General features: G+C 58.9%; 2 protein-coding genes across 9 annotated transcripts in view; one reads left to right on the forward strand and one right to left on the reverse strand.

Annotated features, from left to right (window-relative positions):
- The first annotated feature begins 5,561 nt into the window (after positions 1-5,561).
- Positions 5,562-8,963, forward strand: LPXN (leupaxin). Of its 3 annotated transcripts, none has more exons than XM_087738648.1 (9): positions 5,562-5,677; positions 6,548-6,696; positions 6,831-6,886; positions 7,180-7,348; positions 7,422-7,571; positions 7,663-7,836; positions 7,910-7,991; positions 8,205-8,353; positions 8,438-8,963. In XM_087738648.1, the coding sequence occupies exons 1-9, from the start codon at positions 5,665-5,667 to the stop codon at positions 8,702-8,704; spliced, it is 1,209 nt and encodes a 402-aa protein (XP_087594774.1). In that variant the 5' UTR covers positions 5,562-5,664; the 3' UTR covers positions 8,705-8,963. The 3 variants fall into 3 exon arrangements, with proteins under 3 accessions (XP_087594774.1, XP_087594779.1, XP_087594788.1); XM_087738653.1 differs by having other exon boundaries at positions 7,243-7,348; XM_087738662.1 differs by having other exon boundaries at positions 7,246-7,348.
- A 925-nt stretch (positions 8,964-9,888) lies between these two features.
- Positions 9,889-23,880, reverse strand: part of CTNND1 (catenin delta 1) — a 32,196-nt gene continuing 18,204 nt past the window's right edge. For 2 of the 6 annotated variants that reach the window (XM_087738525.1, XM_087738488.1), the window contains 16 exons: positions 23,148-23,680; positions 18,658-19,121; positions 18,362-18,545; positions 17,955-18,072; positions 17,135-17,288; positions 16,716-16,733; positions 16,387-16,455; positions 14,810-14,937; positions 14,065-14,215; positions 13,607-13,799; positions 13,386-13,500; positions 12,712-12,799; positions 12,338-12,385; positions 12,117-12,214; positions 11,876-11,950; positions 9,889-11,678 (listed from right to left, as the gene is read on the reverse strand). In XM_087738525.1, the coding sequence (XP_087594651.1) occupies positions 11,667-11,678; positions 11,876-11,950; positions 12,117-12,214; positions 12,338-12,385; positions 12,712-12,799; positions 13,386-13,500; positions 13,607-13,799; positions 14,065-14,215; positions 14,810-14,937; positions 16,387-16,455; positions 16,716-16,733; positions 17,135-17,288; positions 17,955-18,072; positions 18,362-18,545; positions 18,658-19,121; positions 23,148-23,680 (2,448 nt within the window). In that variant the 3' untranslated portion in view covers positions 9,889-11,666. Of the gene's footprint in view, positions 11,951-12,116; positions 12,215-12,337; positions 12,386-12,711; positions 12,800-13,385; positions 13,501-13,606; positions 13,800-14,064; positions 14,216-14,809; positions 14,938-16,386; positions 16,456-16,715; positions 16,734-17,134; positions 17,289-17,954; positions 18,073-18,361; positions 18,546-18,657; positions 19,122-23,147; positions 23,681-23,880 lie in introns of all 6 variants that reach the window. The other 4 variants (XM_087738499.1, XM_087738516.1, XM_087738508.1 and 1 more) reach the window with 4 other exon arrangements.

Here is a 23,880-nt window from a genome sequence, read left to right on the forward strand (position 1 = left end):
CGGTCTCAAACAGCCGCTATCATCCCCTGTGAAAGAGCGGCCCCCCACCCCGCCTCGCCAGCACTGGGTTGTGACTCCTCCAGCTGGAAGCCAGGTGTTGATTTTGGGGACGGGGGTTGTTGCCATGATTCTTCTGGAGAGGAGGATTTGGCTGCTCTTACCTGCCATTTTAGAACAGAAGAACAAGAGGGTAGTACTGCCACATCAGAAAATCCATCTTTACCCCAGTTGTTGAAAAGATTGGCTAAACTGGTTGGATTTCATTTAATTGCACTCCAGGAGTCAACAGGGAGTCTCGCTGATCGGTATCTGGATCAAAAGCCCTCCTGCAGCAGAGTTGCCATGCCCTTGCATCCTATCATGGACAAGCTGGTGAAGAAAGCGTGGCAGACACCCACACCGTTCCTCCTGTGTCAAAGGAACTTGAGAGAAAATACAGCCTCCCTGAGGATGCGGTTGGTTACGTCTCCCAGCCTGCACACGAGAGCATGGTAGTCAAGGCAGCAATGGCGAGGGAGAAGGCGGTCCGGGAGCGTGGTACTGCACCCCAAAACCCAGAACTGTGACGCCTGGATTCATTTGGCCAGAGGGCTTACCGGCCCGCGGCTGCAGCCCTTTGTGTCGTGGACTATCAAGTCTACGTGACCAGAGGGCAAGTTGAGCTCTGGAGGAAAGTTTCTGCGCTGGCAAAACGTCTGCCACAGGACTGGCGTCAAGCCTTCCAGGCCATCATTCTCGAGGGCACGGACCTGGCCGGGCATCGGGTGCGAGCAGCCGTTGACACAGGGCATACGGCGGTGAGAGCCGCTGCCCCGGGAGTGGACGCACGGTGGTCTGCTTGGCTGCAAGCCTCCAGCTTCCACAAGGAGGTCCAAACAAAACTTGAGAACTTACCCTACGCAGGGGAGATTGTCTTTGGGGAACAGGTGGAAGGTACTTTACAGAAAGCCAAAGAAAGGCAGGCCACGCTGCGCTGCTGCGGTCGGCGTCCTGCCCGTCGGCCTCCTGCTCTGGGGTGGGAAGGGGAAAGCTCCTCTGCATAAGCCAGCTTTCACATCCACTGTTTGTTTCAAGGGTGTGCGGTGCCCTTCTGGGAAGGGTGCCCCACCGCAGCAGCAGCATGAGGTGCTCTTCATCCCCTCTCTACAGACAGCAAAAATAAAAGGGAATTCAAAGAGCCTGAGGCATTTAGCTGGTAAATCATGTTTGGGAAACTGATACCCATCAGTGAGATGACTCGGTTTGCCTTTTATTTCCTCCTGCTTTTGAGTTTCAAGTCCTAAGCTTTATTATGTATGACTAGAAAACAAAAGTGTGTCCAAATCTCCATTCCTCAGTTCCCGAGAGTGCCCTAATAAGCCATCATATTGTGGAGAACCGCATAGGGTCTGATTCCTCTTGGCAAAGACCCCGGGCTGTGGGGAGGAGGAGTACATCCTAACGGGGAAGTTAAAGAACTAGAAAAGTTCGAGATACTCACACAGGGATTCCTTCTGTCCCTTCCAGACCAAGGCAAGAGGCTGCCGATTCAGCCTCCTGCGGACGCTGCGGCAGCATGCTTCCTCAGCAGCGGTGTTTTTTAAAGGCGATGTACAAACCTTCTCCGGATTTGGTTACCTGAGTGGTTTGAGGCTCGTTTTCAGCACTGAGGCAGTTTGGCTGGCTCTTGCTTTTTGTCAGTCCAATGTCAATCTGTTAGTTTTCTTTCAATTGAAATGTTTCTCTCTCAAGAAGGAAATCTCAGCAAGAATTTAAGTAATGTCTGCTACTGCTGTTTGTATTGTAAGTGGCTGAAGATATTCTTTCTCTCCCCAAGGACTTGTCCAGCTGGAAAACTGATTGACATCACTTTCCAAACTAACTGTTCTGCAGCAGTTAACCCATACTCTCTGCTATGAAATGGCACTGCATCTATTCTTAAATAAAACCAATTTTATTTCAAACTAGAGAGTCTCGATGTGGGAAGTTACTCTCAAGCCGCTGTCGTGATTGATTTCTCCTTTTTAGGCAAGGCATGGTGTTGCTTAATTCTCGTTAAAATAGGTTGGCTAAGCAAACCATTGCACGGAAATACAGCCCAGATCAGGACACAGCTCAGCCATTTCTATCTGTTGGGCTTGTGTTTTATAATGGGAAATTCTATAATATGAAGTTACAGCTCCAAATACTTGTTTACACTAGGGCTCACATTATCACTGGAGGGGAAGAGTAAATCACTGAGAAGTCTAAAAATAACCCGAAACCTTCCGCAGACAGGAAGGTTCTGTTATTTGCAGAAAGGGAAGTGTCTGATGCAATGATCCTGTCTCAAAGTAGCCGTAAGGCAGTGGTACAAGCAGTGCCTCATCTTGTCTTTTGGGTAGCTCTCAGCATTGCTTGCCCCGCAGTGTGTCATGGGACTCGCAGTTTAGTGTCCCACGTGGCTTTTCCCGCGATCAAAGAATCATAGAATCACAGAATCGTCCGGGTTGGAAAACACCCTTAAGATCATCAAGTCCAACTGTTAACCTATCACTGCCAAGCCCATCTATACCATGTCCTCAACCACCACATCTGTCCGTTCTTTAAATACCTCCAGGGATGGAGGCTTAACCACTGCCCTGGGCAGCCTGTTCCAATGCTTGACCACCCTTTCGGTGAAGAAGTTTTTCGTAATATCCAACCCAAACCTCCCCTGGCGCAGCTTGAGGCCGTTCCCTCTCGTCCTGTCACTCGTTACTGGGGAGAAGAGACCGACCCCCCCGGCTCCAGCCTCCTTTCAGGCCGTTGTAGAGAGCAATAAGGTCTCCCCTCAGCCTCCTCTTCTCCAGGCTAAACAACCCCAGCTCCCTCAGCTGCTCCTCCCCAGCCTTGTGCTCCAGACCCTTCACCAACTTCGTTGCCCTTCTCTGGACATGCTCCAGCATCTCAGTGTCCTTCTTGTAGCGAGGGGCCCAAAACTGAACACAGTACTCGAGGTGCGGCCTCACCAGTGCCGAGTACAGGGGCACTGAGATGGTGCCTTGCTGGTCCCTACTGGGGGCAGGTAACAAAAGAGCTGTCACCAACGTGGGGTGTCCATAATAAAGTGAACCTCGGCGTGCCAGCTTGGTACAAAGGGGCTTAATTCAACCCTGTTCCGCCCTGACGGTGCAGATGGGATGAGAATGGGTGAGAATGGGTGGCCGAGACCGCGTCAGCTTGACCCGTGCAGCAAGCGTTCACTCCTCAGCTGTGCAGGGCGCTGCAGCTCCCACTGCGCCGGAGCTCAGTGGGCTCGGGAGGAGCAGGCTCAGCCCAGTCGTCGACAGAGCCTGCGGGTGCCCGTGGATGTTTACAGGTCCCGACTGCAGACCCTCTTCCAGGTGCCGACAGATGGCTGCATCCCGCTGGTCTGCTGCCACAGAGACCCACTTGCTGTTGTTTGGCCTTGAGGTGAACCTCTCCTTCCCCAGGATCCGTAATATTTCCAAAGCAGCCACATCTTGTGTTTCTGGGCCATTTTGTGGAAAATCACGCACCTGGAGGCAGTGCAGTGCTTGATTGCAACCCTTTCTTTGCGGATCTCTTGAAAGCTCTCCCGATGAGGCATAAAGCTGCCACGGCGAATCTGCGCACAGAACTGGGGCTCCTCTCGCCTGGCAATGCTGGGAGAAAAATGAGGCTTATTTGGCTTTATCTGGAATGCTTTATTTTTTTCTGAACGAGCCTCTTCCCTGGGGATGAAATGGAGGGCTGGCAGGAGAGGCAAAGCCAGAGAGTATGGGAGCGAGATCAAAGCGGTACCCACAGCGTGGGAGGCATGGCCCAGGTGAGACACGGCAAGGAGCGTGGCACACCCGCAGGAGCAGCAGCAGGGAGCCAGGGGCTCTGGCTGCATGGTTCGTAACTTTTGCTCCCAAGGCTTTTTATAGCATCCTTGAAACCTCCAGGTAGCCTGAACTCAGGAGGAGCCTAGCAAGGGTGCTGTGAAGCTTGCAGACTTGCGTGGGGCTGGTAGCCAAGGTGCCCGAGATGTTATCCACGCACCCAGAAGGTGACGCCTCCTCCAAAAAACCCAAGCAAGAGCACAAAGGACACATCAAGCCATGCGCCTGCCATCTAGGATTAGTGACCGCACCCGGCTCTAATGAGAGTGGGGCAGGGATGTTGCGATGGGATGACAGACCAGCAAGGGGGAGCGCACCAGCAGCAGTGTGGGGTTTGCAGCAGGTTGGAAAAGCAGCTCTGGGGGAGAAACGGGAGCCAGAGGGTTGTGGTGGGACAGGGGGAGCATCCTGGTGCCATGCTCCCCCGCCACGTCATCCCAGATGTCTACACCTCAGGTCTGGGGCCTGTTTTGATTGTGGGCATCATCGCACTGCCACCTCCTGCCGTTCTCCTGTCCACTGGTGCAATGAATATGCCAGTTCCTTACATCTCTCCACTGCAGCAGCCTCCGCTTCATCCCGCCACCCCAGATGACTAACAACTAGTCCGTTGGAGCTGTTCCAACATCCACTGGATGCTCTAAGCAGTGCCAAAAGAGTTCTCTGCTAAAAAGCCAAGCTGTAAATATCACTAGATCACCCTCACAGGAGCTGGGCATCGGTGGAGGCACGAGGGATAACAGCAGGACCTGCGGGTCTGCCTTCCCAAGTGGTCCCAAACAGCGAGGGACCCGTGCCTGCGTCTCGGGGCCAGGCAGACTGCCATCTCAACCTGCGTCTCTGCCAGGAACACCTGCGTTGCTCCTGCCTCAAGACACGTATTCAGGTGCTCGTGGGCTCATCGCCTGAAACGGCTGCATGGGGAGCCCGGAGAGTGGAGCCGTCTAGCTCGGGAGAAGCAGAAAAGCACCAATGGTGGGTAAATCACTCAACTTACCAGCACAGATCACTGCTCTGGTCTGCTGCTGGGTGTTGTGCCTGGCCAGCGGTGACGTGCTGAGCGGGTGTATCCTGATGCCTGTAGCGTCGTGGCTGAGCTGTACCCAGCAGCTGCCTGCGTGGCACCTCTGGGAAACTTTTAAGTGGCCCAAAGCATTAATGCAGGGAGAGCACAGCACAGCCACCAGCTTCGGCAGCGTCACCACCGCCTGCACTGCTGCAGCGAGCCAAGTCCTTGCACTCACGTTGGCTCTAAGTGACACAAAGGGATTCGTCGTTACCTGGAAATCCAAGATGAGGCTCCAAAAGCATCCCCCAAAAGCCAGGCTGTGTTGGAGCATGCCGGCACCGCGAGTCCTGTGCCTGCCTCCATCACACGGTCACAAATGCATTTCCACCCGGCGCAGGGATGCCATCCGTCATCACAAGTGGCTGGTAGCTTCTGGAAAGGGCCTGGGTCTGCAGGACACATGTGCTCTGGCTTCCAGCCAAGAAGCACAAGAAGCACAAGGAGCTCGAATGTTTTTGAGTCAGGAGCTCCCTGGACAATCTGCTGGCCAGTTTCTTCCCTCTCCAGCCCCAATCCTCTTGCCCCAGCCTCTGCTACCGCTTTCTGCCTGCTGCCCGTCACACGTGCTGCACAGTGCACAACCCACAAAGGAAAACCCCAAGCGACAAACCCCAGCCCTGGGGGCGGGCGGAGGCGAGGCCGGAGAGCAGAACCGAAAGCCCGCACAGCCCAGCCTGCCAGCTTGCCGCCCTGCAGGCGCTGCCCCAGCCCCAGCCTCCCGCCGCCGGGACCCCATGCCGAGGCAGGATGGAGGATTTAGGTAAGCTGGGCCCCTCCAGCGCCAGTCCCGTGCCCAGGCTTGGTGCGGGGTCGTGCTGTTGGTGGCTCGGGGGAGCCTTGTCCTTCCTCTACCTCGGGGTCAGGTAGGGATGCTGCAGAGGGGGCAGCAATGGAGCCACACTCCCTGCTGTGCCTCTTCCCATCTCGGGCCAAACGGGGCCCAGGTGGCTGAGCGAGCGCTTGGCCGAAAATGGAGAGCGCTTGGAGGCAGGAAATGCGTTGCAGCAGCAATGCAATCCTGGCTGCACGCAATGGGGCCGAGCAGGCCGAGGGTGCGGAACAACACCCAAGGGTGCTGGGGGTCATCCCTGGGCCGGGATGGGGGAGACGGGGTCAGGGAAGCAGCCAAGCTGCAGGGGGCACCTCCCCTGTTTCCCGACGTGAGGGCGGCGAGATGCCGAGGGACGGCCAAGGTGGCGAGGTAAAAGCGGAAAGAGAAAGCGCTTTGCCCTCCCTGGGGGAAGCGCCGCTCTGGGTGCACAGAAAGCACTGAGGTTTAGCGCTCTCGTGGCAGGGCTTGTGCTGGGATGAATTTAAGGGCTGGTGGATGTTTCTTCATAAGCCAGAGACGGTGTGCGGGGGAAGCAGGACCGCGGTTGCCAGCGGTCCCCCACACTTCAGGAAGGCTGTGCAGCACGGCGGGTGCATCCTGCATTGGGGATGGGGGTCCGGGTGAGGGTGCTCAGGGCCACCACAGCCCCTCGGGGCCCTGGCACCTGGCTGGCAGAAGCTGCTACGACGCTACTTTTGCTCCTGAGATTTCAGGAGTGGCACAGAACCGCTTGGGGGTGTGCACAGGCAGGGAGGGCAGCCAGTGGCTGGGGTGCCCGACCCGGGTCTCTCTGTGCAGATGCTTTGCTGGCAGAACTGGAGCAGAGCTCTCACCCAGCCTCCAAGGACTGCACGCTGCAGGCACCGAGCTCCTGCAAGCAGGATCCGGCCACAGCCGGGCCCCCAGCGCCCCGTGGCCATGAGCCCCCTACCTCCGCGGCCCCAAAGGTAACGCCTCAACATGGTGGGGCTGGCGGTTGAGACCCTGCTCAGCTCATGACTGGGGCAGCGGTGCTGGGCAGGCAGCGAAGGGTGCCAGGGGAGCACCCTGTGGGCTCGGCCGCAAGGGTTTGTCCTTCCAGGTGCAGCTGCCGCCTCGGGCTCAGCCTCCAGGAGAGGTTTTGAAGACAGCGTACAGGTAAAACGCGGCCATGGGAGGGCAAAGCCACCTGGGGCTACCCTTTCTGTTGCTTGGACACATCCTCTGGGGTCACCTGGCCTCCTGCGTGTCCCCCCAAAAAACAGGTCCTTCCGCGAGCTGGGGTGGGGGTTGTATCCTGCATCCCTGCAGCACTACTAGGGCGAGGGCTGGGCTTTGAGCAGCCCCCTCCCTGCCGCATGTGGCCACCCCTGCCAGCATGTCCCCAGGGAGGGCCCCTGTCCCCTGCTGTGGCCGATGGGAAAAGGGCAGCATCTTGCGGGGGTTCTCAGTCCCAGGCACCCTCCAGCCTCCGGGCAGAAGCCACAGCATCCCTCACTCTCTGCTGTGCCCAGTAGCCTCGTACCGGTCCCACAGCCGCTGCTCCCCTCGCCTCCACCCACGGCGGCCGCCCAGCAGCTGGACGAGCTCCTGGCCGACCTGGGCCACATGCAGAGCAAGGTGAGCCTTGGCCCGGGGGAAGGGCGGCTGGGGGCCTAGCCCTCGCCCAGCCCTCACCATCCTCCTCCTGCAGCTAGCGGCTGTGGGGCAGGGGGCCGGGGTGCCAGCGGAGCCCTTGCTGGACAACATGCTGGGCAGCCTCACCCGGGACCTGCAGGAGCTGGGCATCACAGCCGCTCCCGCTGGCACCTGTGCCGCCTGCTGCAAGCCCATTGCCGGCAAGGTGAGCCCCCGCGCCTCCACACCGGCGCCCCTCTCCCCTCGGCTCACGGCATCCCCTGGAGCTGCTCTCGCTGCCCCCCGCCTCCTCGCAGGTGCTCACAGCCCTGGGCAAAACCTGGCACCCCGAGCACTTCACCTGCGCCTGCTGCGGGCAGGAGCTGGGCGGCCAGCCCTTCTTCGAGCGGGGCGGGCGGGCGTACTGCGAGGAGGACTACCACCAGGCCTTCTCCCCCCGCTGCGCTTACTGCGCCGGCCCCATCCGTGAGGTAAGCCCCCCGGCCTCCCACGCCACCCCCCGCCGCCACCGGCCGCCTCGCCTCACCTCACCTCTTCCTGCAGAAAGTCCTCACGGCCCTGGACCAGACCTGGCACCCCGAGCACTTCTTCTGTGCCCACTGCGGGAAAGTGTTCGGAGATGACGGTATGTCCCAGGGGAGAGGTGTGGGGGTCCTGCCCCCATTGCCCCCACTCTGGGTATCCCCCCGTAGCCCAGCCCTTCCACCCGTTGCCCCATCCGAAATCCCCCCGTGGTCTTTCCCTCGCCTCCGACCCCAGGCACCCCCGTGGCCATGTCCCACCGCCCCCCCGCCAGCCTCCCCCCCGGTGGGCGCCCATCCTGACGCCCTCCCCACAGGTTTCCACGAGCGGAGCGGGAAGCCGTACTGCCGCCAGGACTTCCTGGCCATGTTTGCCCCGAAATGCCAGGGCTGCGAGCGCTCCGTGGTGGACAATTACCTGTCGGCCCTGCAGGGCGTCTGGCACCCCGAGTGCTTCGTGTGCGCGGTGAGTGGGTGGCGACCCGGTGGGGACACAGCGGTGAGCGCGTACCTGAGGCTGCACCAGCCTTCCTCGTCTCCTTCCCCCCAGGAGTGCCTGAACGGCTTCGCCAGCGGCTCCTTCTTCGAGCTGGAGGGTCGGCCCTACTGCGAGCTGCACTTCCACCAGCGGCAGGGCAGCATCTGCCACGGCTGCGGCCGCCCCGTGACCGGCCGCTGCGTCACAGCTGCAGGGCGCAAGTACCACCCCGAGCACTTCATCTGCGCCTACTGCCTGGGCCAGCTGCAGAAAGGCAGCTTCCGCGAGCGCGGCGACAAGATGTACTGCCAGGCCTGCCACGACAAGCTCTTCCTCTGACCCCCGGCACGCGGCCCCCCTCCCTGCCGGAATCGTCTCTGGTATCATCCCCACCATCAGCACCCCTGGCATCTTCCCTACCAGGCCAGGCATCCCGGGCATCGCCCCTGCTGAGCCAAACACCCCTTGTATTGTCCCACCCACCAACGTCCCCAGCCTTGGTTCTGCTGAGCCGAATGTCCCCAGCACTGCTTCTGCCAAGCCGCACGTCCTGGGCACCGTCCCCTCCGCCTGAAGCAATAAAACACCTACGCCTGGCCTTGCCTTCGCTCCGCTCGCTGGTGGCTTTGGGGACAAGGGTGCAAGGCAAGGTGGGAGGGCTGGAGCCCCCCCAAAGCCAGGTGCATCCCTCAGTGCTCCCCACCGCCCACGGGTGCCTTGGGTCCCCATCTCCCAGGGTGCTGCAAGCCAGGGGCGCCTCTGCCCCGGCTGCCTTCCCCCTGCAAGGCAGAGAGCAGCCCCGGCCTCCCGGGGGGAGCAGCCCCAGCTCCAGCCCTGCTGCACCACGGAGGAAGTCGTCACCGCAGGCCCGCATCCTGCTACCGCAGGGCAAAGAGCTGCTCTGCGCCACAGGGAAACCTTTCCAACAGCAACACAGCCTCAGTAAAAAAACCGGTTCGAAGTAAAGCCAGAAAACTGCTTCTAAAAAGGTATTTCCACAAATTTACAGAATTCCCTTCTGGATTTATTTTCACACGCACACACAGGTGAAGGCAAAGTGAGTTCACGCCATGTTCCAGCCTGGCTGCGGTGCTCCCAGAAGGGAGGAGCAGGTTTGCAGCCCAGCCCTACTCGGTAGCCCTTGCTCCTGCTCCAGAGGGCTCCCCCACCTCGGTTTTTTAAGGACACACTCAGCACTACAGAAATTATGCTATTTCTTCACTTGTGCAAAGCCTACCGGCCACCAGAAGAGAGGGAAAATTCAGGGAAAGGTTTCCCAGCAGGAAGCCCTGATGCTCCGGGGAGAGGGAGGGCGCTCAGCGACCTCCTGAGCAGCCCCAAGCTCCCTGCAACAATGAGGAGGAGCTCAGTACAAGGCAAAGTTTTGGTGCTTTGGCATCTTTCAGAGCCACACGTGGCCGAGAAACACTGAAGAGCACAGCCCTGCCCCTGGAAAAGACACTTGGTGCCAACTGCAAAGCTAAAAACGCCAAGGTGGCAGCCTTAGGTGGAAGGCACACAGACGCACTTTAAAAACTTTATTTATATAAAAAAATCATTTTGTTTTAAAAGCGTTACAAGAGTGTGCACAGGAATCAGACAAGGAAGAGCCTGTTGCTCCCCGCTCCCCGCCTCCCCAGCCCCGCTCCCTGCCAGGGCAGGGGTGGCCCAGGAGAGCCCGGGCAGGGGAGGAGAGAAGGGGGAAGATTTTTTTTTTTTTTTTTTGGTTCATTTGGAATTAAAAATTAAAAAAGGAATTAGTGTTTTACATATTTAAAGGAAAAGAGAAGAGTTAGACCCCAGAACAAAACCAAACTGAGCTGAGGTGGGGCTGGAGCCGGGGGGGGCTCCGCCGGGGCCGGGAGGGGCTTTGGGGCAGAGGAGCAGGCAGGAGCAAGGCACCAGTTCTGCCTGCTGCAGCCGCCCTGCTCCCCGGCAGCCCGCAGCTCAGGGGAGCCCCAGGCTGGGGAGGGCTCCCGCTCCAGTTTGCAGCCTCCTACAGAGGCTTCCAGTTGCACAGGGAGCCCAAGGGCTCCCCAAAAGATCACAGCACTTAGATGTGCCCCCCACCACCGCAGCAGAGAGGAGGAGGTGATGTCCTAGCTCCCGTGGCAGCCCAGTCTCCCCAGGACAGGATGCAGATGAGAGCCCTGCACCCCATCAGTGAGGGCAGGGGTCTGGGATCCCCCCCAAAACAGGCTTCCAGCCCCACTGCAGATAGTTAAGGCTCCTGGCGGGGAATGGAAGCACTCAGCCCTGCCAGAAGCCCAGGAAACACCCCTTCCCCAGCGAAGAAGCTAGACAGTACGATTCAAAGAGCTATTTCACAGTGGCAAAAGAAAGGCACGTGTCAAGAGAAAGTTAGAGGGGCAGCACCGCGGGCAGCTGGCGCGCGGGGGCGAGGGGGGTCCTGGCTCTGCCTGCTCGCAGCCCTGCCAGCGCCTGGCACGCGGCGCGCCCCAGGAAGCCTGCCTCTCCCCAAAAGCCCTGCCGCATCTCCTCCTTCCGCAGGGATCCCCCCCGCGCAGGCAGGCCCATTCCAAGCTCCCCGCACTGACCATCTCCCCAAATAAGGGTCCCTCCTCGCAGTCGGCGGTGGGGGCCAGTGGCCCCACCCAGACCCCTCTGCAGGATCCAGAGCCAGATCCAGATCCCCCTTCCCATGCCCCCAAAGCCTCATCCAGAACAAAGCCAGAGAAGTTATTGCTGTTTTTCCTCCCCCTCACCCCCCACGATTCCAGCCCCCCTCAACCTGGTCCCGCCACCACCAGGGAGGGCTGCTCCCCTTGTCCCCATGGCCCTGGTTGAAGAGTGATCCCGCACAAAAATATATCCTATAGGCAACAAAACAAAAAACCAAAAGGCGGCAAGTGAGGTCCCAGTCTCTCTCCCTGCAGACAATTCCGAGCAAAAGGGAAGGCGTGGGAGAGAAGGCAGTTCCTGGTCGAGGCAGAGATCCGGAGTCCTTTTGCAGCATCCGCGCCGGTCAATCCGGCAGAGTCAGGCAGGAGGTTTTGCTCTCTGGAGGAAGGAGGTGGTGGAGGACTGGGAGGAAGAGTTATCTGTTGAGGTGTCCCAGACGGGGAGGTGCAGTGGTCTAGAGGAGGCAGAGTGGCCCAGGCCGCCCCCAGGGGACCAGGCCCAGTCATTTGGCTGGCTAGTTGGCACAAACAGTCCAGCAAAAAATCCAAAAATAAGACAAGGTAAAAGTCAGTCCATTCCACCACGAAGAGTTATATATATATATATTTATATATATAATATATTATCAACCCAAACTGAGTGGAGGTGGGGATGGCAGCTAGATCTTCTGCTGTGGAGAGAGAGGGAGAGATGTTAGCACGCCCAGAGAGCGAGCGAGCAGTGGAGGCATGACCATGGCCCCGGCGGATCAGGCAGTGATTGCAGGCAGCAGCAATCAAAGCAGAATTTGGCTGGCCAAAGCACCCCTAACAGCGCAGCAGGATCGGTCACCGCTGTTCAGATTGGGCAGGACACTGCGGGACATACCGACACGGGGGAAAACACGGCAGCATCCTCCTCCGCCTCCTCTACCTCAGGCTGCGATTCCTGCCCCGCCTCCTGCTGCAGACACACGGGGGTTAGTAGGGGCGACGGAGTGGGGTGGGGCGCGGGGGGTGTTAGTTGAGGGAGCCCAGTTCTCCCCTCCTCCTGCCAGCCAGGACAGTGACATGTCATCTCCTGCACCCCAGGCCTGCTCCCTCTTGCCTCATTAGGAAGAGATGCTCACCATCAACGGCACTGCCTTCACCGGCTCCATATCTCCGAGGTCACCAGATCGGTCCAGTGTCCTGCTGTGGTCCCTCTCATTGAGTGTGGAATAGTTGTCTGGAGCAGGAGAGGGGACAGTCAGTCATGTCACCTCCATGGGAGGCAGCATCATCCCCAGAGGAGATGTGAGCTCTGCCCCCTCAAGGGGGCAAGATGCCCCTCTTTCAGTCCCGCTCCTACCTGGTCCCATGTTGCTCATCTGGATCTCCTCCCGGGAAGATTTCTTGTCTACAAGCATGGGAGAGCAGCAGATCAGACACAGCCCCTGCAGCCACGAGCAGCAGAGGAACCCCTGCCTACCCCAGCTAGAGGAGCTCAGAGCCGGCTGCAGCCACAGCACTGTCGACCCAAGGATGCTACAGGACCTACGTTAACTGCATGCATCATTTCTAGCCCTGAGAAGCCATCTAAAGCCCAAACTGATGGCCTTGTGTGAGCAGCTGTGGCTGCCAAGAAAGCCAGGGCTGAAGAGCAGGGAGGAGACAAAGGCCAGCTGTTCTGGGTACCCACAAGGTGGAAGGACAACCATGGGGACAGGTGCTGAAGGCACATACCTGTTTTTTGGTTCCTGTCGATGAGAGGCAAGGTGCTGTCATCAAACGAGTTGCCTCCCTGGGTCCGAGAGGCATTGCTCAGGTTCACCTGGAGCATCAGACAGTGATCACTCAGACCCTGGCCCAGATGCTCCTTCCCCCCCATCAGCACATCCCACCCCTCCAGCCCCCAACACCAGGACAGACCCAGGAACCCTCCCACAGCCCTTGAGCAAGCGACCAGAGGGTGCTCCAGAGCCCATGGCTGCACCCACATTAGAGTGGGGGCAGCCTGCCTGGACTGGGTGAGGGCAGCACCCAGCCCTTAAGAAGCAAGGACAGAAGCTGGACTTTCCCCAGCTTTTGGGAAAGAAACCAAGCCCTGGAGGACCTTGGTCTTCAGCACTGCCACAGTGGCTTTTAGTGCTGCAAACTCTCCTGCCTGCAGATCTGCATGCTTGTGTGGCACACGGGGCTTAAGGCTTTACAGGGTGTTTCTTCCCTAGTAGCGGCCTCCTGCCAGCCATCTCCTGAGAAACAGCAGAGGGGACACCTTCAAGGGTCTCCAATCCCACCAGCAGGGTAAGAGCTGAAATCCAGTACTGCTGAGCTCCAGGAACACCCTTCTCCCTGCTGCAGGACCCTACCTACTGCCCCAGCCACAACAGGGCATCCCCATTCCCCCATCCCCACACCTGGAAATCTGACTTCTTCCAGCCTTCCTTCTCCAGGGGCTTCCGCAGCTCTTTATATCCCCAGACTGTCTGCAAGACGAGGGCGGCTGCTCGGACTTCTCTCTCTGAGCGGTTCCTAGAAAGAGGCGGAGGAAGAGATGTTTGGAAATACCCATGGCCTTGAGGAAGCTCCTGGAGAAGCCCCGCTCTGCCCCTTGCATTATCCTTCAAGCAGAACCTACCCAGATTTGTTGATCAGCACCAACTTCTCAATGCCCTGCGTTTCCCGCAGCTTCTTGGCAGCCTCAAGGTTGTCTACGATTACTTCATTGATGGTGTTGAGGATTGACACCACTGTGTCCTCAGAGAGGTTTTTGGCTGGGGTCTGCTGGCCTCCAGGCAGGTTCTTCACTAGGTTGGGGATGGCATGTTTACCTGGGAAGGGGAAAGAGCTGCGCATGAGTAAGCAAGGAAGAGGACTGCAAGGGGGGGAAAAAAAAAAAAAAAATCATCACTGCAGAAGGATCAGGGACGGGTGACCAATTTTGATGTCCTTCTCAGTGGAGCTCAGCACATGCTGCTCTGGGAGAGGAGCAGTAGACAGATGCTGGGCTGATGCCATGCCCAACATCAGGAGGAAGTTCCTGCCTAACCCAGATGGATACGGAAAGCACCATGTCCTCTCCTCCGCAGCCCTCACCTATCAGCTCTTTGTTACGCAAGTCGACAGCCAGGTTGCGCAGGGCTCCGGATGCTGCTTTCACCACTCGCTCGCTGTCGTGGGTGAGGAGGTCAGCAATGGCGGAGAGTCCCTTCTCCTGGCGCAGCGCCGAGCGGATGCACCGGCCGTACTGCAAGGGAGAGGCAGAGCACTACAGTGTAAGCTGGGCAGGCAGAGTCTCTCCCCGTTCCTGGGGCTGGGGACACCACTGGGAGCCTTGCCACCCACCCTCATCTTGGGAGCTGAGGGTCCTGGCTTCACCCACACTGAGACAGCCTGCAAAGGTCCCATTCCTGTCCCACAGCCCCCCTGCAGGCCAGGCAAGCAAGATTTCTCTGATGGTCTTTCCATACACACATGCAGAGCAGCCCCAAACCTTCATCCCCTGCCCTTCATCCCCTGCCCCCAGCCTACGGAAGGGAAAGAATGGCAGGGAGCTGGCTGCGGGCCGGGACGCAGACAGGCAGCCCTCGGGAAGGCACAGCTGGCAGGGAGCACAGAGCCCGTAACAGCACAGGAGAGACCTGGTCCACACCCGAACCGTGCTGCTGAACGGCATCTTCTTGGGCAGTGAGCCATGCACAAAGTGAACAGCCTGAAGCAGCAGAGCCTTGGCCATCTACAGCTCTGCTGGTACCCCAAGGGTGATGCTCCCTGCTCCCCATGGCCCCCTCCCCTGCAGCACAGATGGAGGTGGACACAGCCAGCTCCACGGGGCGCTCACCGTCCAACTGCCAGCACACAGGTTCTGAATGGCTCCCGCCGAAGCCTCTAGGATGGCTGGAGTCTTGCTTTCCTTTAGAAGGGAGATGTATATCCGGACCACTTCTGGCTGGAAGAGGAGCTCGTAGCCTGCCAGAAGAACACAGGTAGGAAGGACTTAAGGGCTCTGTTAGCATCTGACTCAAAGGAGCACTGCTGGGCAGACGAGGCTGGAAGCTTTTACCCAGGCTCACGGCTCCCTGGAGGCTGGGTCCTCGGTACAGAGGGGGCCAGGCTGCCCCACAGTACCAGAAACCCCAGGCCCCAGCACCAGCCCTGATCAAGGATGCCATGGCTGCTGCCCACAGTCCCCAACCCACTGCTGCAGCTCAGGAGAGGTTGGGGCTGAACGACAGCACCGCTAGCATCAGCAAGGAGACCTCAGTTTCAGTACAATACCTGGCTGAGAAGTACCCAACCCAGGCAAGGGCACGTGGTGGGGCAGCAAGCTTGGCAGCCGGGCGCTGTGGTAGCAAAAGGCTCAGCCCACACTCTCAGTGGGAAGAAGGGGAAACCACCCCAAGCAAGTGGCCACCAACACCACACTGAAGAAGGCTGGGTTCAGCTTATCCTCAGAGACTGAAGGCACCAGGTCTCCAGCTCTCCACTACCCTAGCAAGCAGGCAGGGATCAGGCCTTCAAGTATTAATGCTTTTCCATGGAAACATATGCCCAGAAGTGACTTCTAAAGCAGCAGTGAGATTGCAGTTCACAGTTGCAAGGCCAGGTTTTCCAGCTTGCTCTGTCCTCAGCTGCGGGGAGAGATGTCCCCAGCTCCCAAAGACAGAGCAGGTGGCTTCTCAGGCTTCCACCAGAGATGGGTGCCGACTCTTCCCACAGCCCAGGTCAGCCTGAGGAGCCACCACCACATATCTGAGCTGCTCACAAGGTCAGGTCTGTCCTAAGTTTCTGTGTGATTCTTCTAGCTGGACTCTTCATACCCCTGGGAGCACCAGGGTCCCCCCAGAAACCACAGGGTTTTTTGGGGCAGAGGGAGCTGAACTCAAGCCCTGGGCTAGGCTAATGCCCACGGCTTGGCCAGCCAGAGAGGGGCTGTGATTCACAGCCCGCTAGGCAGCAAGACGCCTGTCCCCAGAGGCTTCCTGGAATGACCCTTCCTCATGCTCACGCTGGAGAACACTTTAAGGCGGGGTTTTTTTTGGCTTGAAATCCTGCCTCTTCTTCATGCCCAGGAGAAGTCTGAGACCACCCTAGAGGCCTGCCCTTCCTAGGGCTCTGTCACCATGCTGTCCCCCAGTCCCTAGGGCAATAGCTCCCTCTGCAGCCCCAGGAAGCCTGTCCTTAGGCAGCGCTGACCTCCTCCAAGCACAACGAGCATCCTCACAACTGTCTGTGGCAGAGCTAGTGTTTTAACAGGCACTTGGGCAACCAGAAACATAGCCCCTCCAAACCAAACCTCTGCCCATTTGAGAGACTCACTTCAATGGGAAATCAACTCTACTCACTCCTCTCCTGGACTGCTTGTGGAGAAGCAGCCCTGCACACCCAAGCCCTGCACAAATGCACTGAGAAACATACCTTTGGCTGGAGTTGTTCTTTTGGGAAAATCCACTGTATCGGCACCAGGGTCTTCGGGGAGCTTTTTACCTTCAAAGGGCAAGCAGAGAGGCATAAGACACCTCCTCTCTCCACCCATATCAGCCCAACAGCTCTTTGCCACTTGCTACAAGAACAAGCCCAGAGGTGAGCTGAAGCTAAGCTACCAGCACGTCCCAGGAGGGGACATCAAGGGCATTAGCTACACTGCAGGCAGTATGTGCCCAGCTGGTGGTGGTGGGGGAAACAAAGAGGGCTAGAGAAAGCACCCAATCAAACCATGGAAAAATTAAAACCAAGAGCACACTCACCTCTGGAGAACCATTCGTCTATTGGCGAAGCGGAGAGAAGGACAGGAGAGAGGGGAGGCAGGAGGAGAGAAGTGCCGACAGCATCATGGGGCAGATCATTTGGCAAGAAAGCAAAGGGAAGGGGAAGGGGCAACACAGGAGAAAAGGGAAGGTGTGGAGTTAGTGGACATCTATCCATCACCATCCCACCACCACAGAAACCCACCATTAGCTTGTGTCAAATGCTTTGGGTAAGCCAAGCAGTAGCTCCCAAAGGCAGGGGAGGCATGGGCCACTGTGTCTCCAGAGAAAGCTGCAGTCTAGCCTTCACACAAGAGATGCCAGAGTAGGAGCACAGAGACCCCAGACCACCCTCAAGCTCCACTGTAGTGGATCTGTCCTTATCCCACCTCCCTCCACGCTGCTGCCACCCAACAAACCTTTGCCCTTCTTGGCACCAAAGCAGCTTGCGGCATGGGGCCCAGCATTGTTGGCAGGGGCCAGAGGTGTCTCCTGGTAGCGCTCAGCATGGGGGATCTCACGGTGGACTTGGTAGGACAAGTTTCTCAGCAGGCACACACAGTTCTCCACCAGCTAGAGAGAAAGCCAGATAGTTTGACTTGGAGCAGCACATGCCCATCCCATGTCTCTGAGTGAGGGCCCCATCACAGCTTGCAACCCAGAGCCAGGCCAAGGGGCACTGAACTGGGACCAGGGGGATATGCAGCTCCATCTCGGATGGAGCTGGAGCATACTCCCATACCAAAGGAGGGACAGCCAGCTCTGCTGGCATGAGTTCATACTTTGCTGGGCCAAAAAAATCTCTCTGCCATAAGCACAAAAGGTTCAAGGGAAGTCTCAAGGAAAATTCAAGCCAACGTCTTGTCAAGGCAGATCAGGGAGCCAGAGGATACCAGCGTGGGGATGAGTGACACCACTAGACCCCTGTTGGAGGGCCATTCCTACTGCAAACTGCAGGCTGAGTGCCAGTCACCTCCTGGCCAAACAGTACCCAGGTCACACCCCACACAGGCTCTCTCTTCCCAGGCAGAGATCATGGAAAGGTGTGAGCCTGGACCGGGTTTTCCCAACCTAGTCCTGTCAAACCAAATCCCTCCCCAGTGAAGATCGCCCCCGTCCATTCTTCATCTGTCTTGGGATGAACCCAGCTTCAGCCACCATGAACAGCAGAGCACTACCAGAGCTGGCTGACAAGGGCAGAGCTCTACGTGTGCCCCGACAACACCCCCTCTGTGGTACCTTGCTGTCCAAGTCCTTCTGGCCGATCTCAGACTGGACGATATAGATCAGGGCATCCACCAGGCCGTCACATTCCCGCAGCTTCCGACGGGCCTCACTCCGCTCTGAGCTCACGTTCCTGGCAGGCAGGAGAGAACCGTCATGGGAGAGACAGCTGAGGACAGGCGAGGAACAGCCTGCACCCAGTAGAGCTCAAACCAGAGAAAGACTCCTGGAGCTCCCCTCCACTGAGAGAAACACCTCCAAAATCAAGGACTGCATCACCAGTAGCTGTCCTAGGAGAGCAGCTCCTCTGCAGACATCCTTTGGCAGTCCCAGAAAGCTAGCAGGAGCAGCCAGGAAGGACATTACAGCAGCCCCGACCCACGCCAGCTCTCTGCCGGCAGTTGGTAGCACCCCTCCCATACCTAAGGCAGCCAGCGGTGTTGGTGAGCACCGACTCCCACTCGATATGGCGGGGTTTTGAGTCCTCATTGGGTTCCCGCTCCCAGCCCGAGTGGGGAATGACAACCTCATCGGTCAGGGCATGTAGTGCATGATCCACAATGGCCATCTTGATCGAGTCATGTGAGGACAGGTTCCACAGTGTTCCTGCAGTGCCACAAGTGGGAGGCAATCAATCAGACCACGCGGGCTTAAAAACCTGCGCTGTGCATCCCTCACCCAACGGATTAGCCCCTCCTCTCCTCCCTGGAGCCATTACCTGTGATCACCTCTGTGAGGTCCATGTCATGGGCCTTCCGCAACAGGCGCACCAGAGCCGGTACCCCATCGCAGTTCTTGATGGCAATCTTATTGTCTTGGTCCTTGCCAAAGGAGATGTTCTTGAGGGCTCCACAGGCACCATAGTGCACCTCTTTCTTGGGATGGTCTAGCAACCCCACCAGCACAGGAATGCCCTTCAGCTTGCGCACCTCCGTCTTCACCTTGTCGTTACGGTAGCAGAGGTGCTGCAGGTAGGCGGCCGCGTTGGACTTGACAGCATCCAGCCGAAAGCTCAGCATGGCTATTACCTCTGGCAGTTCTGGCTGGCGCCAGTTACCCGGGGCCGGACCTCCCTTCCGCAGGCTGTCCAGACTAGCCAGGCTGCCCCGCTCGTGCTGAGCCAGGGGGGCCCAGTAGTACCGGTCAGGACCCACTTCGTCCACCAGCATGTCTTCATAACTCCTAGGAGAGAAGACAGCAGGCGTCAGCACGAGCCCTAGACCTTGGGGCATGCTGTGTCCCCTCCAACCCACCAGGAGACGGGCTGAAGCGCACACAGTGTCTAAGTCACCACTACCCTGCTGGAGTGCACTGGGCAGACTCCCATCGAGGGCTGGGAGCCAGGCAGCAGAGCAGTGTCGGGCCACCTTCCTGCTGCCCACGCAGGCTCCAGCTGGAGTCCGTAGCTGCAGAAGGCCACCCCCCGTGTCCCCAGGCCTGCTCAGGAAGCAGGCGGTTGTTCCCCAGGAGAAGGCAGCCTCAACAGCTATTCCAGTCCCTTCCCACCCACCCACCGGCTTTAGCTTTGGGTCAGAGGCAAATCTCTACAGGGGCAGGAGCCGGCCCCAGGGGCACAAAAAACCATTTGGGTCTGCAGCCACTAGAGGGCAAGTTCATACCAGAACAGACCGCTGGAGAGCGGATCACCCAGGAGCTGCCAGGCCTGTTAACACCAGCACCGCCTGGGCGCAGCGAGCGCCCAGAGCCCGGTTTCAGGCCATCCAGTTCTCTGCTGCACCTCTGGCTGTATCCAACACTGCACCCCATCACCCCAGCTGCCCCGGACACGCAAGCTGCTGCCAGAACAAGCCACTGCCGTTATTTCAGAGCATCATGGCTAGAACAAAGATTTTTACCCAGCACAGGGCTCAAACTCTTTTGCCTGCAGATGCCTGGCGATATACCCAAGTTGCACTGCTGCCCAGGGAGCAGGCTTAGTTGGGCATCAAGAGACACCCAGGCTCCAGGGATCAACCTGACGGCTCCCAGCTCAGGCACAGAAAAGAGCTGCGGCCCCACACCCCCTGCCCTGGTGAGGAGCGGTTCACCCACAGACCTAGCTCACTGGAAACGAGCCCTAACAAGCACGTGGAAGCTGCAAGAAAGTGCAACTAGTCCCCCAAGCGCCAAGGTGACATTTATCACCCCCAGAACATACACCACACAAAATGCCAGATTCTCACCCTATTTTTGTAGTCACTGGCAATATAATCCTTCCCCCACCCAGGCAGAGGAATCCAGCAATTTCCAGCAGAAGAGGATGGGAGGGGACTTGGCACTTAAACGGAGGGGCCTGACCGCTGCTGTCAGCCCTGCTGGGCCAGGGCACTGGGGACGCACAACCAGGGTCCAAGATGAGGTAGCATCTTCTGGCTCACATCTGCCCCGAGGACTGCTCAGCCACCTTCTGAGCTCCCAAGCCAGGCGCAGGCAGCCCCCTGCCCCGGAGCAGGCAGGGAAGATGCAACAAAGGACAGTAGCAGGTTCTGCTCCTTACGCTGCCACTTCCCCTACAGCCTCTGGTATGGGGCTCACCAAAACCAGCGGCTCCAGATGGCAGCCACTTTCACAGCCACATCCCCCTCAGGTGCTGCTGCACAGCTGCCTGCAAGCCGCAACCGCAGATGGTGGCAGCGGGCTGCGAGGCTAGCTTTCAGCATGTTCCGACAGGGAAATGCACTGCTTGCCACATGGCATGGCTACTAAGAGATGCCGAGGAGCCTGGCCGCTCTGGGGAGACGCTCCCCACTGCGCAGCGCTCAGTGCTCAGTGCACCGGGCCGACCACCACCACCGTCCCCGCAGCAGGACAAGGCAGGAGCAAGATGCAGCCGAGTGCCAGTGCTGCAAACAAGCCACTCGATGCTTGTCAACACGGCTGGCAGCTCACCTCGCTCCCAACCGCGAGGGTCATTCAGTGCTGGATGCCCCCGCGCCTCCAGGCGAGACCGGGCTGCCGGGGAGCGGGGAGCACACCCTGTGCTGCTGCTGAACCCCCCTTCCCTCTTCCCCTGCAGAGAGGGAGCCCCAAGAAGAGCCACAGGAGAGGGGACCCGTGCACTGTGTGGCCCATGGCAGCCAGCACACGCTGTGTCTGTTGGCTCAACGCACTCCTCTGTCTCCCGTGTGCCCGGCAAGCTGCCTCCCTGAAGGAGGTCCTTAACAGCCAGGCCCCAGCTCAAGACAAACATCTCTGAGGCAGGGGGGATGCTGATCTTGCCTGTTCCCATTCCTGCAGGCCGGGCAGCTGAGTGTGGAGGGTAACTGAGAAGGCCGGGGACAAGCCAAGCTCAACAGCACCTGGATTCCACAGATTGCTGCGATCTTTATCAGTCTGCCTGGGGAGGGAGAGCCTGCTCACAGGCCGCACCAACCCATCTTCCATACCCTGCACCACCCCTGCAGGACACGGCAGCATCTCCACCAGGGCTGCTCCTTGGCCGTGCTTGAAGTGGGACCTTCTCCCTCAGTTGTGACCCAAGTCCCTCAGTCTCCCAGCCGGCTGCAGCTCCTGCACCTGGCTCCTGTAACTCCTGTCCTCCAGGATCTGGAAGGGCAGAAGGAGCACAGACACCATCCAGCCCAGCGGAGAGGACTCATTGTCTCAAAGGCTGAGCAGTTCAGACCAGGCCATCCAGGGATGGCTCCTGCCCCCGTGTGCTGGGCAGGACAGAAATCCAGGGAAGCTTTGCAAGCCAGAGCCTTCCATCTTGGCTAGCATTCCTCTTGGCTGGCAATCACTCCCTCCACAGCCCCAGGCTGGAGTGAAGCAGCCATGGGTTGGACATGCTTGCTTAACCCCTTCTGCCCCAGCTGCTCACCGAGGGGCTAGCCGTGACAGCCACGTGCTCAAAACTGCTAATGCTGGCTTCTCGCAGGCTGCTTGAGTCGGTGCAGGCAGCGGGGGCAGCAGCCTTGCCTGCCCTCCTCTAGCCAGCACAAGCTTCACAAGGCGAGGTGGGCCAGGGAAATCAATCTGGGTGAACAACCGCCCTAACTGGTTCAGCACAGCAACAGAAACGCTTGTGCTGGCACAAGCCGAAAGGACAGACAAAGCTCCTCCTTCAGTCCCTTCAGCAGCCAGGAGCTACTGTGGATTTACAGTACATGCCTCGAGTTGGGCGGATCTTCAGCAGGGGCTGCCAAGAGCCTCCTTTCCCTCGGGTCTCTCCCTCCTGCCTCTGTTTTATGCCCTGGGAGCTTAAGCAGCCTGTGCTCAGCCTTACCTGTCCCAGCCCCAGGGAACTCGGGAGACGTACATCCATCCTAGCCTGCTGCCACAGCCCCCTCCCCATCTCTCAGAGACAGGCTCAGCCCCTCGCTCCATTCCTACCTCAGCACCCTCTGAGCCTTCCTCCAGCACCTCCCCAAACCTCGCGTGACAGCCCAGGCAGCAAGCGGAGCAGGCCGAGAGGCTTAGGCAGGCAGCAGCAGTGTTTGTGCAAGAGACACAGCTGGCACAAGACACCAGTCTACAGGAGTCATGGCCTCGGGCACGTAACACCCCAGGATGCCCAGCCGCACGCCTGGCAGGGCAGCTAAAGGACCACCAAGACCCTGCTCTGGCTGCCCAATGGCTGCGGCAGCGGCAGCCTGGCAGGGCAGCTGCTCAGCAGTCAGGCTGGAGGAGTCACCAATCACCCACAGACAAATGAGGGGGAGAAACTGCTACCACCAAACAGGTTGAGCAGCTTCTCCCGCCCTGCCCTGGCTCCCACCCTGCACCAGGGCCCTGCTGCAGGAACGCTGCCCGGGGCACTGCAGGGCTGAGCCTTGCTCACCCCAGCCCTGGGCTCAGCACCGCTCCCCGGGGCTGCTCTCAGCTCAGGGAGAGTGCGATCTCCAGGCCGCTGCTACTTCTGACGCGGGGCTGCGCCGCACAGCCCGCATCAGGCATGGTTCCCAGCGGGATGAGCCAGGCTGGGGCACGGATGAGCCTGCCGTCCCACTAGCAGAATGGGTGGCACAGAGAGGGAAGGGCCCAGAGCTACATCCAACCGCCCAGTGGAACTCCTTGCTGCAGGACGACTGGCTCAATTAGCACCGAGTTTTAACCACCAATTAAGCAGACAATTAGAAGCGGATGCAAGTTTTCTCCTGCATGAGCCACGTGACTCAGCTCATGGCACTGTGATCTTCCTTCCTCCAAAGAGGGTGAAGTTAAAGGGACCCCACAGCATCCCCCACCCCAGTGCCTCCTGCCGCATACCTGAGCCGCCGCCGAGGATCAGACGGGGTGCCTGCCCGCCTGGCCGTGCCATAGTCAGACATAAGCCCGTAGTCCACATCTTCAAAGCCCACGCTGCGCTGGTCATCCTCCAGGCCGTATGGCTCGGGGTGGAAGTGGTTGAGGTCCATGTTGCTGCCTCCGACACGCACTTGAGGCTGGGGGCCATAGATGTCCTGACGGCTGGGGGCCCGGTAGGTGTCCATGGAGGGGCGGTAGCGCTCGTCAATGCGGGTGACACGGGACAGGCTGCCATAGCTGTGATCGCTGCCTGGGTAGCCATCCTCGTAAGGGCGGCCGTAGCCATCGGGGTAGTGGTAGTTACGAGGAAGGGTGGCTGTGCCCGGCTGGCTCAGGTAGCCGCCAGGGCCCCCATTGCCATTCTTGCGGAAGTTCCTGTCCATGGTCTGGACGTAGTTGGTGGTGACAGGGGAGGTTTCCAAAGGTAACCCATCAGGCCCCACCGGCACCTGCTGCACCGTCCGGGTGGTCACAGTCTTCACCACTTTCTTCACCTAGAAGGACGGACGCAGGACACTCATCAGGAAATCTGCCACACCGCCGCGTCCCTAGATTCCCCTTCCAGCCCAGCACCCTACTCCAGGCAGATTTCACACCCCATTTCAGCTCACAGCACAGCAAGCTGGCAGACATCACAGCTGTAGCACCCCAGCCATCAGGGTCCCTGGCCAGAGCCCTGTCCTTCCATGCTCTC

The sequence above is a fragment of the Nipponia nippon genome, unplaced genomic scaffold (genome assembly GCF_047370975.1).
Source record: "Nipponia nippon isolate SJK-2023a ecotype South Korea unplaced genomic scaffold, ASM4737097v1 scaffold_10, whole genome shotgun sequence".
Classification (NCBI taxonomy): domain Eukaryota; kingdom Metazoa; phylum Chordata; class Aves; order Pelecaniformes; family Threskiornithidae; genus Nipponia; species Nipponia nippon.